This window comes from Notamacropus eugenii, chromosome 7 (genome assembly GCF_028372415.1).
Source record: "Notamacropus eugenii isolate mMacEug1 chromosome 7, mMacEug1.pri_v2, whole genome shotgun sequence".
Classification (NCBI taxonomy): domain Eukaryota; kingdom Metazoa; phylum Chordata; class Mammalia; order Diprotodontia; family Macropodidae; genus Notamacropus; species Notamacropus eugenii.
This window is the reverse complement of record NC_092878.1, coordinates 124,593,879-124,608,654: the sequence shown is the minus strand read 5'-3', so window position 1 is coordinate 124,608,654 and position 14,776 is coordinate 124,593,879. Positions and strand designations below refer to the sequence as shown.

The window sequence follows — 14,776 nt, the reverse complement described above, 5'->3', positions numbered from 1 at the left end:
ACATCATTTTTATTCACATCATTCAACAAAACACTAGCAATTTAACTAATATTTATAAAGGAACTACTGCAGGCAGAGGGCAGTTAGGTAGCACAGTGGACAGAGTATGAGAACTGGAGTGGGGAAGACTCAAATTCCTGAGTTCAAATCCAGCCTCAGGAACTTTAAGTTGTATAACTCTGAGCAAGTTACTTAACCCTGTTTGTCTCAGTTTTCTCATCTGAAAAATGAGCTGGAGAAGAAATAGCAAACCACTCTAAGTATCTCTGTCAAAAAAAAAAAAAAAAAAACAAAACCCAAAAAGGGGCCATGAAGAGTAGTACATGACAGAAAAAGACTGAATAACACCAATACCACATGTAAAACACTGCAGCAGGATAAGAGAATTTAGAAAGCCACAGTCCTTGCCCTTAGTTGCTTATTGCCCTCAGATTTCCCTTCTCTTCATTTTCACTGCCCACACTCTAATCCAGAAGTTCATAACCTTTGTAATCATAGGTATATTGCTTCATTAACTTAAAAATATTTTTTTCTGACAAAGGGTTCATAGGCTTCACCAGACTGTCAAAGGGATCCGTGACACATACACACAAAGGTTAAGAACCCTGGGTCGATGGATCTTTCTACCACCAACGTACTAATTAAACTCATTTGCACTGTTCTTAACTGTTCCCTACACATTAGCCTTGTTACTTAAGACAATTAAAAGGTCTATGCTTTGTCATTTTCATGTATTCCCTAAATGCCCTTTGCACAATACTGGGCAAATTATAGATAGCGTAATGCAAGGGAAAGAATGATGGAGGTGGAGTTAGAAGCATCGGGGCTTGAGATCTTGCTTTCTGCAGTTACTACTTGTGTGACCACAGATAGGTCATGAAGTTTCTTTAACACTCAAGTTTTCTCATCTGCAAAATGATAATAATAGTACTTACCTCAAACGTGCTGGAAGGATCAAATGAAATTATATGTGTGTGTCTCCATGTATATACACGTGTGTGTGTGCATGTGTGTATGTGTGTGTGTATAAGGGCACACTGACTTCACTCCTCTCAGAATTCCAACTTTTTCCTAAAGCTCAGCTGAAGAACCACTTGGTAGGTAAAGTATTTCTCAATCCTGCTGCTACTAGTACCAATGATCCCAAATTAACTTGCATTTTCCATAAATTTTGTGAATATTTACATATGTATATGTCATCATCTTCAATTGAATGTAAGCTCCTTGTGGGCAGGGACTAGCTCAGTTTTACCCTTTTATCCTCAGAACTGAGCACAATGCCTGCAACATGGTAGCAGTAACTTATTAAATATATACTGATTACTTAAAGCACTTTACAAATCTTTAGAAGCAATGCATCAGTTATTAGCAGTTATTGGAAATGGTCAATAATCAATCAATTCCTCCCAAATCCACTCCTCTAGCAAATATCCCTATTTCTGTCAAAGTCATTACCAATCTTCTAGTGGCTGAGGTTCTTAATGTTGGCATTATCTTTCATTCTTCACTCTCTCTGACTGTATAAAATTAGTTGCTAAACTTTGTCATTTCTAGCTCTCACATCTATCTCTTTCTTTTTACTCATACATTCATTATTCTAGGATAGGCTTGCATCCCCTCTTGCCTGGACTACTAAATAATGTCCTAATTGGTCTCCCTACCTCAAGTCTCTCACCTCTCAACAAATACTGATTGGCTGAATTCTCACTGTGCAATAAAGACTGAATAATTAAATGGCCTTGGACTGATTATTTAAAGAAGACACACTGGCTTAATAGACTGAAATCCTACATTTTGGCTTAGAATAAAACAAGATGTTATATCGATATAAGACTTTTCCTATTAGCCTCTCAAAGGACATGCTAGGGTTTGGGGTTTTTTTCATTACCATTTTTAGTTCCTTGTCTATCACTGAATCATTTGTCAGCATATTGCCAAGGAAACAAAATTCAGAGACAGTAGTGAACTCTGAGTTGCCAGCGAATGCTTCTGGTAATAAAGTAGATGGCTAAAAAGCCTCAGACATCTTCAGTGTGTTAACTGATCAGTCTTGCTGTGTCTGACTACAGCTTTTTTCCCCCAGAATCTTTTACACATCTATTTCTGGTTCACCTTTGGGGATGGGGAAGTATCAATTAGGGATTCCTAGATGGTTGTTTCAAAAATTATCATAAAAACTTCATATTATATAAAAATAGGGTTATAAAGTATCCTTAAGAGTCCTTTGTCTCTAAGATTCAGTTAACTAAAGTTCAGAACACAAAACAGAAAAATATCCAAGATGGTAATAGCTGACACTTTTATTGTTAGTCATTGATTCTGTTTCTCCAGTAAAGTTTTAATTGGATATCATGGGGGCCTTTGGAGGTTATGCTAGAGGACTTCAAGCTCTGCTTGGTCTACCCAAGTTGAAAGAACTTCAGATAGAGTCCCAGGGAATTTATGTATCTATTATTTGAAGATCAGCTTAATTAACACTGGAGATGCTCATTTCCAGGCTAGCTGCTGGGTAAGGTCTTCAGCCACAGAAATGCTCAAAGACATTCTACAAACTCCTAGAAAGTTTGAGGTTTTAATGATGGAGAATCCCACATCCGTGAAATGTCTAATACTCTTGGTCTAGAACAACACTTTTTAAGCTGTGAGTTATGACTTTATATGGAGTCGCAAAAAATTTGGCAACAGTAAAAGGTTTCTGAACGCCCAATGACCAAAAATTAATTAAAATCAAACACATAATGAATCTGAGGTTTTTCTGGCAGTGCTTGCCCATGTGGCAGTGCACAATTCCATTGCAGCCTTGGTTTTGAACACAAAGCATGCACACTTTGGACTGAGCGTGAGCTCAGGTCACGTAACACTAATAATGCTGCCAAAATGAAAAAAAGGCTTACAAGTGAAAAAAAGTTAAGAAGCCCTGGTCTGGAAGAGATGTCCCATTCACACACATGAATTAAAGGCAAATACACAAAATGAAACATTGCTATGCATAACATTATTTACCAGAAATCAAAATTTGATGTAAGATGGGTATGTATTAGCCTTAATTCTGATATTTAGTTACAAACACGCCAAAAGCATGTCTAAGCATGAAACCCAAAGGCAGTACCAAAGTAATGCTATACAGTACAATGTAGATATAATTCACTAATAACATCTAACATTTATATAGAATTTACTATGTGCCAGGCTCTGTGCTAAATGCTTTGCAATTATTAACACATCTGATCTTCATAATAACTCTGGGTGGTAGTTACTATCACTCCATTTTAGAGATGAGGAAACTGAGGCAAACAGGGAACAGGTGACTTGTCAGGTCAGGCACACAACTAGGAAGTGTTCAAGATGAAATCTGAACTCAGATCTTTTTGACTCCATAAGTATAAATAAATTAATACATATCCATCTCTGTCTCTCTTTCTTTTTCCAGTTGATTCTCATCACTCATGTTTTCCATATTTCAAATTTGCCTACTCACTAGATAATCCCAAAATCCATACTTATGGCTCTTTTACAGTAATTCTTAGATGTGAGCAGAGAAGTGAAAAATCTGATTTGCCCAATTCTTATACTCCTAGCTAAGGCTGAACAAGATCACAATCTGCCTCCTTATTTCAGCTGTCATGTATACTGTAAACAAGTATTTTTACGCAGTCTTTTAAGAACCACATTTATTCATATTTTGTACTCTGTGTTGGAGATTTTGTTGTTTAAAATGGCCCCCAAGCTTAGTGATGGAAGTATTCATCTAGTGCTCCCGTGTGCAAGAAGGTTGTGATGTGTATTACAGAGAAAATACATCTGTTCAATAAGTTCTGTTCAGGCATGAATTACAGTAATAATGGCTGTGAGTTCAATGTTAATGAATCAACAACAGGGTACATAAAAGGAAGAGACAATTTGCCCACATGAGATGAGCTAGAATGTACTGAAGTCAACGCTGAGATCAGAGATCATGGGAACCTTACCCTGTATTTCTCCTAGAAGCAACTGGTTCAGTATTTGCTAATTCAGGCTTTGCAGAAACTTTACACAATATAATTATTGTGAATGACAAGAATCAATTATGTGTATGTGTATACATAGAAACATAATGACAGCTTTATATATGATATATATTGTCTTGTGTAAAAATAATATATGTAATATATGACATTATATTTAAATGTACTTATATGTATGCACACAATGAATAAACTTCTGTGTGTATTTACACACACATACATACATAGGGAGATACACATGCACACACAGAAAAATCAATCAATATTTATTAAGCACCTATAATGTGCCAGGCACTGTGCTAAGTACTCAGGATAAGAAGGAGGCAAAAAACAGCCCTTGCCTGTGAGGAGCTCACAACCCAATGCGGAAGGACATATGTCTGTGTGCCAGGGTGTGCGTGTGTATGTATATATTATGTTTCTAACATATAATATGTAATATACACATACTGCATATAAATATGAAAACAGAATTCTCCATTAACTTTTAGGAGATATTGCTACCATTTGAAGCTTATGTCCTACGATCTGTCTTGAGTTCAGAAAACAGTAAGCACTTACTATATGCATGGCACCCTCTTGAGAGATATGCTTTAACTGACAGGTGTATAAAGGGGAAATGTGTGCATGTGTGATGCACAACACAGAAATATACACACATATGCAATGCATACACATACACACAAAAACATATACGTACATATAAAGTATGTATGTGTATAAACAAACACATACATTTACTATTAATTAAAACATCTCCCAGGAGAGTGGCTTGCAAACAGTAAGTGCTCACTGTTTTTTGAACTGAAGATAGATCACAGGACATAAGCTTCAAATGGAAGCAATAACTCCTAAGAATTAATGGGGAAATTCTTCAAAGCAAGACTGACCAGATACAACCTACTGAAATAATGTTAAAGGGCAGAGCCAAGATGGATGGGTACAAGGACACAGCTCTCAAAGTTCTCCTCGCACAGCCCATAAAATACCTGTAAAAAATGACTCTAAACAAATTCTAGAGCAGCAGAAGCCACAAAATGACAGAGTGGAAGAGATTTCCAGCCCAAGGTAGCCTGGAAAGCTGACAGGAAAGGGCTATCACACTGGGAGTGGAGCACAGCACAGCCCAGCCTTGGCCATGCCACGGCAAGGACAGGACTGGAGCAGGCTTCAAGGCGCCACTGGCAGCAGCTCCAGGTCCTAGATTCCTCAACTCACAAATACCAAAGATAGCTTGAAAGGTCAGTAAGAAAGATATTTCACCTGGGCAAGAAGGGAACTCAGCAGTCTAGACCCGGCACCAGGTAGCCCCAGCTTCCATTCCTGGAGCCCTGGGTCTAAAGACCCTGGGGGAATAGAGCAGCTGATCTGGATATCAGCCCTAAGTGTTGATGGTGGGGTGAGGAGCAGTGCTGGTTGGTGTGGTGGAGCTGGTGGAGGCTCTAGAGAGGGAATCCTGCTCACAGACCAGAGCACAGGCCAGGAGAGGAGTAAAATCCTCTCCCTTGATTGTGCCACCTTGGAGGAACTGAAAACTTACAGGTCCCCAGAGTATACCCTCCTCTTGACAAAGAACTCAAAACTCAAGTAACTGTCTGAGAAAATACACAAAAAGGGGAAAAGAATAAGACAATAGAAGGTTACTTTCTTGATGAGCAGGTACTTTCCTCCATCCTTTTGGATGAGGAGGAACAATGCATACCATCAGAAGAAGACCTAAAAGTCAAAGCTTCTACATCCAAAACCTTCAAAATAAGTATGCAATGGTCTCAGGCCATGGAAGAGTTCAAAAAGGATTTTGAAAAATCAAGTAAGAGAGGTGGAGGAAAAATTGGGAAGAGAAATGAGAGTGATGCAAGAAAATCATGAAAAGCAAGTCAAGAGCTTGCTAAAGGAGACCCAAAAAAATGGTGAAGAAATTAACAGCTTTAAAAATAGGCTAACTCAACTGTCAAAAGAGGCCCAAAAAGTCAATGAGGAGAAGAACGTTTTAAAGAACAGAATTAGCCAAATGGAAAAGGAGGTTCAAAAACTCATTGAAGAAAATAGCTCTTTAAAAATTAGAATGGAGCAGATGGAAGCTAATGGCTTTATGAGAAACTAAGAAATTCCAAAAGAATGAAAAAATAGAAGATAATGTGAAATATCTCATTGCAAAAACAACTGACCTGGAAAATTGATCCAGGAGAGACAATTTAAAAATTATGGGACTATTTGAAAGTCACAATCAAAAAAAGAGCCCTAGACATCATCTTTCATGAAATATCAAGGAATACTGCCCTGATATTCTGGAATCAGAGGGTAAAATAAATATTGAAAGAATTCACCGATCACCTCATGAAAGAAATCTGAAAGGAAAAATTCCTAGGAATATTGTAGCCAAATTCCAGAGTTCCCAGGTCAAGAAGAAAATATTGCAAGTAGCCAGAAAGAAACAATTTGAGTATTGTGGAAATACAAGCAGCATAACACAGGATCTGGTAGCTTCTACATTAAGGGATCGAAGGGCTTGGAATATGATATTTCAGAAGTCAAAGGAGCTGAGGTTAAAACTAAGAATCACCTACTCAGCAAAACTGAGTATAATAATACTTCAGGGCAAAAAATGGTCATTCAGTGAAATAGAAGAATTCTTGATGAAAAGACCAGAACTGAATACAAAATTTGACTTTCAAACACAAGAATCAAGAGAAGCATGAAAAGGTAAACAGGAAAGAGAAATCATAAGGGACTTACTAGAGCTGAATTGTTTACACTCCTACATGGTAAGATAATATCTGCAACTCTTGAAACTTTTCTCAGTTTTTGAGTAGTTGGAGGGATTATACACACACACAGAGCAGCTAGGTGGTGCAGTGAATAGAGCACCAGTGCAGGAGTCAGGAGGACCTGAGTTCAAATCTCACCTCAAACACTTGACGCTCACTAGCTATGTGACCTTGGGCAAGTCATTTAACCCCAATTGCCTCACCCTGGGTCATCTCTAGTCATCCTGATGAATATCTGGTCACTGGATTCAGATGGTTCTGGAGGAGAAGTGAGGCTGGTGACCCGCATAGCCCTCCTTCATTCAAAACAAAGTCAAGTGCAAATTATGTCATTATTTCTCTGATGGCATGGTCTCCGCCAATGAAGGACAAACATACACATACACACAAAACATATATATATGTATGTAGAGAGACAGAGACGGAGACAGAGGGCACAGGGTGAGTAGAATAGGATGGAATGATATGTAAAAAAATAAAATTAAGGGGTGAGAGAAGAATATATTGGGAGAAGGAAGGGAGAAATGGAATGGGGCAAATTATCTCTCATAAAAAAGGCAAGAAAAGGCTTTTTCAGTGGAGGGGAAAAGGGGGAGGGGTGAGAGGGAAAAAGTGAAGCTTACTCTCATCACATTTGGCTTAAAGAGGGAACAAAATGCATACTCAATTTGGTATGAAAATCTGTCTTACACTACAGGAAAGTAGGGGTGTAGGGGACAAGTGGGGTGTGAGGGGGATGACAGAAGGGATGGCAAATGGAGATGGGTGGAGAGGATAGGGGTAATTAGAAGTAAACACTTTTGCAGAGGGATAAGATCAAAAGAGAGAACAGAATAAATGGGGGGCAGGATAGGAATGGAGGGAAATATAGTTAGTCTTATACAACATGACTTTTATGGAAGTCTTTAGCAAATCTACACATATATAACCTATATTGAATTGCCTGCCTTCTCATTGGGGATGGATGGGGAGAGAGAAAGGCAGAGATGGTTAGAACTCAAAGTTTTAGGAACGAATAATGAGAATTATTTTTGCATGTAATTGGGAAATGAGAAATACAGGCAATGGGGTATAGAAATCTATCTTGCCCTACAAGAAAAGAGAGAAGATGGGGATAAGGGGAGGGGTGTAACAGAAGGGAGGTAGACTGGGAAAAGGGGTAATCTCAGATGCATGGTGTTTTGGGGTGGGGGGAAGGCAGAGATGGGGAGAAAATTTGAAACTCAAAATCTTGTGGAAATGAATGTTGAAAACTAAAAATAAATAAATAAATTGGAAAAAAAACGAAACAATGTTAGAGAATCCCAACCTTCAGGAGCCTGTCGAAGAGAACAATTCTGTTGAGCTGGTACTCTGTGTCCCTCTCTCGGATGATCAAAGGAAGAGTGACAGCTGCAGACAACTCATTGTTACTGTTTGAATGAGGTAAATTGGACTGGCTGTGAAAAAAGAGGCAAAAAAGCAGCAGGACGACTAAAAGTTAACATACAGATTAAAAAGAAACCACCAACAAAACAAAAACCCATCACGATGCAAAGGACTAGAAGATTCTCTCATTCTTGTTCTTACCAAAACAAATGTTCTGACCACAGATACTGCTTTCCACTGTCATACAAACAACTGAAGAAGGAATAAATGTTCAGTGAGACAATCTATACTTACTCATCTTCAAGCAAGGGGTAAAATGCTTCTCCACCAACATCTTTTAGTCTCTGAAAATTAAAAAAAATATATATATATATATTTGTGAACATCTGAAGAATCAACAACGATCTGCCTTTGATAGGAAAAGTAACGCATCACCAGGACGGTATGAAATATATACACTACAATATAAACGAGAATCCAAGAATTCTTTCATATTGTAAACAAGTTGTTAATGTTCAGTCCCAATAATGGATTTCTCTCAACATATCCCATCAGTGTTAGCCATCTGCTATGACATTTGCCAAACACAATATAAAACAGCCAGAATAATTAGTTTTTAAACCAAATAAAATGATAAGGCCTTTTCCAAATCATATATGGAAAGGTAATAAAAGGGTATATAATACAACTTGACTATTTGTTTTATAAACATCCTTTATTTAAAAGTAAAAGCCAGATTTTGTTTTTTTGCTTTAGCATTCAGACACAGCTAGACATGTTAGTAAATGGCATTTCTTACATAGTGGGATGAAAACAGCTGACAAATTAAGAGGTGCAAAAGGAGTCAGCTCAAGTGGCACAGGAGATAGGGTTCTGGCCCTGGAGACAAGAAAACCTGAGTTTAAATATGGCCTCAGACATTTATTAGTGAAAATGACCTTGTGCAAATTACTAAAAGTCTGTCTGCCTTGGTATCCTCATGAGTAAAATGGGGGTAGTGATAGCACCTACCTCCACGGATTGTTGTTAGAATAAAATGATGTACTTGTGAAGCACATTGGAAACCATACAGCACTACAGAAAGGGTAACTATTATTATAATTAGCTGTTATTAGGTGCAAATCAGTTTTCTGTCTTTAATTTTCTCACCAAAAAGTCATTACAGTTCCACCTTTCCTCCAATAATAACAACCAGAATTCTAAGGATTCTTCAAAAGCATCACAGGGCAAGTAGCAAAGGAGCAAATCCACAGACCACCTCTAAGCTGTCTCATCAAATCCTATGGCTTTTTGCCCATGGCCCCTGCTGTGAAGGTCGCCCCCCTAAATGGAGAGTAGGATGATTTGTCTGCTGGGACCCAAGCCAGCACTCAGCCTCCTCTACACTCATCCTCTCTTCACAGGCACGCTTCCATTCAGGGTGTCAGAAGGATTCCAAAGGAGCATCGAGGAAAACTGTCTGAACTAATACTGTGAGTTGCCTAAAAGATTAAAAATTTACCTATATTTTTTTCCCAAATGAAACTCTCTGCATTTATCCCAGTCTGCCTAGAAGCCAGTAGGAATATATCTTTATATAAGTTAAAAAACTTGTAATTACTGAAAGAAGTAAAGTTTTTATTGTTTGTGTTCTTATGTATTAAGAAGGTGTACATCTGTTATATAAGTCAGGCCCATGGTTTAAAAGACCTATATAAAATACCACTTGGTTTCTGCATGCTAATATGATGATTCGCATGTAAATTTATACTGGGTTTTAAAATACTGTCAACTTACTTATGCCATGGTTTTAGGAAAAAACGATTTCGGTTTCAAGAATAGAAATGCAGTGAACCTAGAAACTGGAGGCTCATGTGGAAATTTAGGCTGTGTCTAAATTAAAACATTCAGTTTTAATTCAGTGAAAGAAAATCAGTAAGTCTAGTTGTCTCTTATTTCTGTATCTCATTTTCTGCTTTGTAACGTAACTTATTTCCCCACATATCTATATCTTACTTTTCAAACTATCTTGAAAGTTCCTCCAGAGAAAGTACCATATCTTGTAAGTTTTCCACCTCCTTCACAGCATAGGGACTTACATATTTCAGGTACAATGAAAAACAACCAACTGACAATTATTTACCCTTCAATTATTATGGTTTACAGAGGGAACATTTTCATTCTCTGCAATTTTCTCATATTTTTTTTTTCCAACTTAAGACTGTCTCCTTGAAAACCAATAGTTTCTCACAAAATCATCGTCAGGAAGAGAACACAGTACCGTGTGAGTTCTTAGTCCATTAGAGTATATTAGTTTTTATATTCTTAAGTTATATTCTATTATTTCCTCTTATGGTAGAGTACATGGCTAAAAATTTCCCAGAAAGATGTCACTTTCTTGGCTGATAGTAAAAAGGAAAATGTCACAAAGCATATATAAATATCTTTCATATACATATATATACACACACACATACACATATATATAAAACACAAATAAAAACTCATGTGTATGCACACGTGTGTACATGCATGTATGTATCATATATGTACACATTATATGTCTAAGTACATGTACTGTAAGAATATATATTTTATACAAGTGATATGATTGAATATGACATATTTAAACATTTTATACAAAAAGAATGATCTTTATAACAGTACCTAAATCCCCTATGACCTGCTGATATAATTTTAGTTATTATGACTGACAAAATAAATAAAAAACTACCATCTACTTGATTTTTTAGTACTAAAAATAAATGCAATTAAAATCATATATGCACTTCAGATATGTGTGCACAAAGTGCATACACTTTACTTTTTTCCATTTAACAGATTTTTAAAAAATGTATTGATATATTTTGTTTTGTCACAATAGATACTTCCCAAACACCAAAATAAATTCTATTAGAAAATATATTAAACTCAAAAGCAGTTCACTGATTTTTAAGAGAGATGTGTCCTTTAATTCTGACAGTACGCTCCCGATAATGACACCTGTAATTGACTAGTTTTGTACGTAAATACACAGACTTTAGATAAATTGCTTCCTAAAAGTAAAAATTCAGATATGTCAAAGTCCTTGATGGCTATGAAGAACTGTCTGGGGTATATTTCAAGCAATTTTTACTGGGGTCTTGGTCCATATGCTTAGTTATTTAAAAATAGTACTTGAATTAAATTCAAGATTTGATTTATAAACTGAATTCATGTGCTAGAAATATCTTAATATGATCATGAAGCAGATACTTCCCTAATTAAACTAGCTTATTTACTAAAGAAGATAATTTTGTTTGACAAACATGAAATCCTAATAAGCCACACGCACTTTCCATGTTCAAGTAATAAGAGAAAGCATATCTTCCCCAAACATTCTACATACAATGTGGTTAAAATGTGGTTTGACTTAAAAAGCAATATGTTGTCACTTAAATCACCCAAACCAACTTCATAAAACTATACAGTGATAAAAATTCTACTATTAATATACTTTAATATGACACCTAAATTAAAATAACAACACGTAACTGTTTTCTTACATTTCTTAGTTGGCAGAGAGACAATGTTACGGTAGTATCATCCAAAAGGGAACTCCTATCGAGATCTTGCCCAAAGCTCTCACCATCTTCAAACAGAAAACTAGAACAGAAAGACAAACACAACTGAGATTTCTAGTGATATTTTCTAAAATGCCCATTAAACTCAACTTTTTACTTCTGTTATAAAGTAAACTCAAACTGAGAATCAATCTATGCTCCACCAAACAGGAAAGAAAAACTATTTTAAGAAGAAGGAGATTAAGATTAAGGAGTGTGAAATCTCTCACTCCTAGATGAGAGGAGTTCAAGTATGCCAGGTTTTTAAGACTCTTTTGTACACGGGCATTTGGTGTTCCAAAAATCTTGGTACAATTTTAAGACTTCACATCTTAAAGCTGCACTAGACTTCCTGCACTACCCTTTTATTACACTTTGAATGTTGCATTCAAACTTAAAATGACAGCACATGAAAGAACACAAGAAGGCAGGTTTCTCTTGCTCTTCTGGGTACGGTGCTAAAACTACTCCCATAGGGATTTCAACCTACACAGGAAAGTCACTCATACCATGATAAGGAGAAATCTTGTATGTGTGCACTGAAACAATTGTAATGAAGAAAAATGAGAAAGCTCTGAAGTAGAGAAACAATCAAAAACATTATTAAAGATTTTAAAGAGTTCACTAGAAATGTATTTCAGAGTCAAAACATTCTTCACATCCTCTTCTTAAAGAATTTCCTATACGGAAGTACTTATTTTTACAAATGAATGAACATTACCCACACTAATAATTTAGAAGTCAATTCAAATGAAAACCAATGGAAAAACGCTGATAAATCCAAGCTAATAATTTAACATGTTATGACAAAAAGAAAGAGAAAAAATATCACTGAAACAGATTATTTCATCAGATGTTTCAAATTATTCAATCTAATTTTGACAGTACATTCTACTGCCCAAGAGATGTCATTTGCCAATAGGAAATGGAGGTGGGAAAGATATGGGTCAAAAAAAATCTAGAAAGGTAATTGTGACCGCTCTCACATATAGTGCTTCCTGCTTTTACCACTTCTCTCCCAATTTACATGTGTAGTTCTGTAGATTTAATCTCAATAAGGACAGGTTTTGAAATCAACATGATATGGCTGCTAACTTAATTTAATTAAGAAAATATTTTTGTATCAGCATCCTGTTTTCATCAAGAGTAATTACATTCTCTCTCCCAACACATTAACTGGCATGTTACATGCCTACTATGTGCCAGACATTTCATATCCTGATTCAAACATTAACATTAATTCCTATTGGCATGTTTTTTATAATCATGATTTAAATTCCACAAAGACAACAAGACAAGAGCAGGAAGCCATTCCTAAAAAGATGATAATTACAAAGAAAACAAGAACAAGAAATACTGATGGGAATGCTGAGATTATAGACTTTGGCTCGTGACTGAACTTGGTGTTAACTTCTAGTTGCTCTCAAAGCTACTGAGTCATAATGCTTAAAAAAAGATACCAAAAGTTTTTTGAAAATGCTACTCCCACTCTCCCATTCCATTCCCCCAAGATGTTTTTCTTTCCTTACTTGGGGAGCGTGCAGATAGGAGGTTTGGAGCGAATGATTTCCTTGTTGACAAGCTCTTTCTCCAAATCTCCTCCAGCCAAACACCAGAGGTAATAAACTTCTTCAATTGATCTTTCTGCTAGGTAATCACTGTCAGCATCTACCAACAGAAGTCAAATGACAATGAATTATCATTTTTTCTGTTGCTATTACAAGCAAACAATGAAAATTATAAATCTGACATTCTTAAAGGTGCATATCAACTAAACAGTAGTCATTTTCTTTAGGAAAACCTAAACTATTTAAGCACCAGGGGTCAGAAGCAGACAGAGTAATTGAGTGGATTTTTAGTTTTCTATGAGAAAAGGTATGTTTACTGAATTTTTTTTTTTTTACTGAATACAACATCAACTGCCCAGAATTACATGAACAAAATAAATGTTGTCCATTTCAGTTAAAATGGACATTTTACTTCATTAGTAAACAGGGTATACATTAACCTAAACTATAATCCAGGAAATCTGTTTTCTGTTTGCTTTTTGTTTTGTTTTTTGAAATCTGTTTGTAAGTTTAGCACAAACAACCTTCCCTCCACCCCCCAAGTGAGTGTGGGATTTCAAAAGCTTGCCCTGAGAAGTATTATGCTTACAAAATGATTAAGTGGAACAGCCAATTAAATGGGCCCGGCTAGGTGGTGTAGCGGATAGAGCGCCAGGCTGGATCCATGCCATGCTCACTCACTATGCATGTGTCTCAAGGCTGTGTTCTGGACCCTATTTTCTTTTCTCTATTTTCTCACTTAATGTCATTAGCTCCACAAGTTCAATAATTATCTCCTTGCAAATGATGTCCAAAACCACATATCAAGCTCTAGTCTCTGTACATCTCCAACTGACTTGAATATTTTAAACTAGATGTCCCATAGGCACCTCAACTTCAAAGCATCTAAAACAAAAGACATTATCTTTCTCCTCAAACTCTTCCCTTTCCCAAACCTCCCTATTTCTGTCTAAAACACCATCATCCTTCCAGGCACCCAGTTTCACCTCAGCATGACATTTCACTTACTCTTAATTCCCTATCCTTCCTTCCCAGACAAAGCCACTCAATTGCCAGATCTTGTCATTTCTGCCCTCACATCTCTTCTCTCTCCTCACATGGTCACCACCCAAGTTTAAATACTCAGGATCTTTTGCCTGGATTATCTCAATGGACTCCTCACTGGACTCTTGGTCTCTAGCCTTCCCCTTTACAACCTTTTCTATACAGTTCCCAAAGCAATATTCCCAAAGCACATTTCTCACTCTGTCTCTTCTCTTCTCAATAAATGTCAATGATTTCCTGATGCCTCTAGGATCAAATACCAACTCCTCCAGTTGGCACTTAAAGGTCTCCACAACCTGGCCCCAAAATGCCCTTCTACCATTATTACACTCTAATCTTCATCCTGTCTTTTCTTGCTGTTCCTACCACAAGCTGTTCGATCTCCCATCTCCCTGGCTTTGCAGAGGCTATCCCCCATGTTTAGAAGCATTTCCTTTCCATCT

General features: G+C 36.7%; 1 protein-coding gene across 8 annotated transcripts in view; it reads right to left on the bottom strand.

The window, feature by feature from the left end:
• TBCK (TBC1 domain containing kinase) overlaps positions 1-14,776 on the bottom strand; it is a 259,980-nt gene that overhangs the window by 163,641 nt on the left and 81,563 nt on the right. For all 8 annotated transcript variants that reach the window (XM_072625035.1, XM_072625034.1, XM_072625038.1 and 5 more), the window contains exons 11-14: positions 13,251-13,389; positions 11,665-11,764; positions 8,435-8,484; positions 8,082-8,211 (exon numbers count right to left, since the gene is read on the bottom strand). In XM_072625035.1, the coding sequence (XP_072481136.1) occupies positions 8,082-8,211; positions 8,435-8,484; positions 11,665-11,764; positions 13,251-13,389 (419 nt within the window). The remainder of the gene's footprint in view (positions 1-8,081; positions 8,212-8,434; positions 8,485-11,664; positions 11,765-13,250; positions 13,390-14,776) is intronic.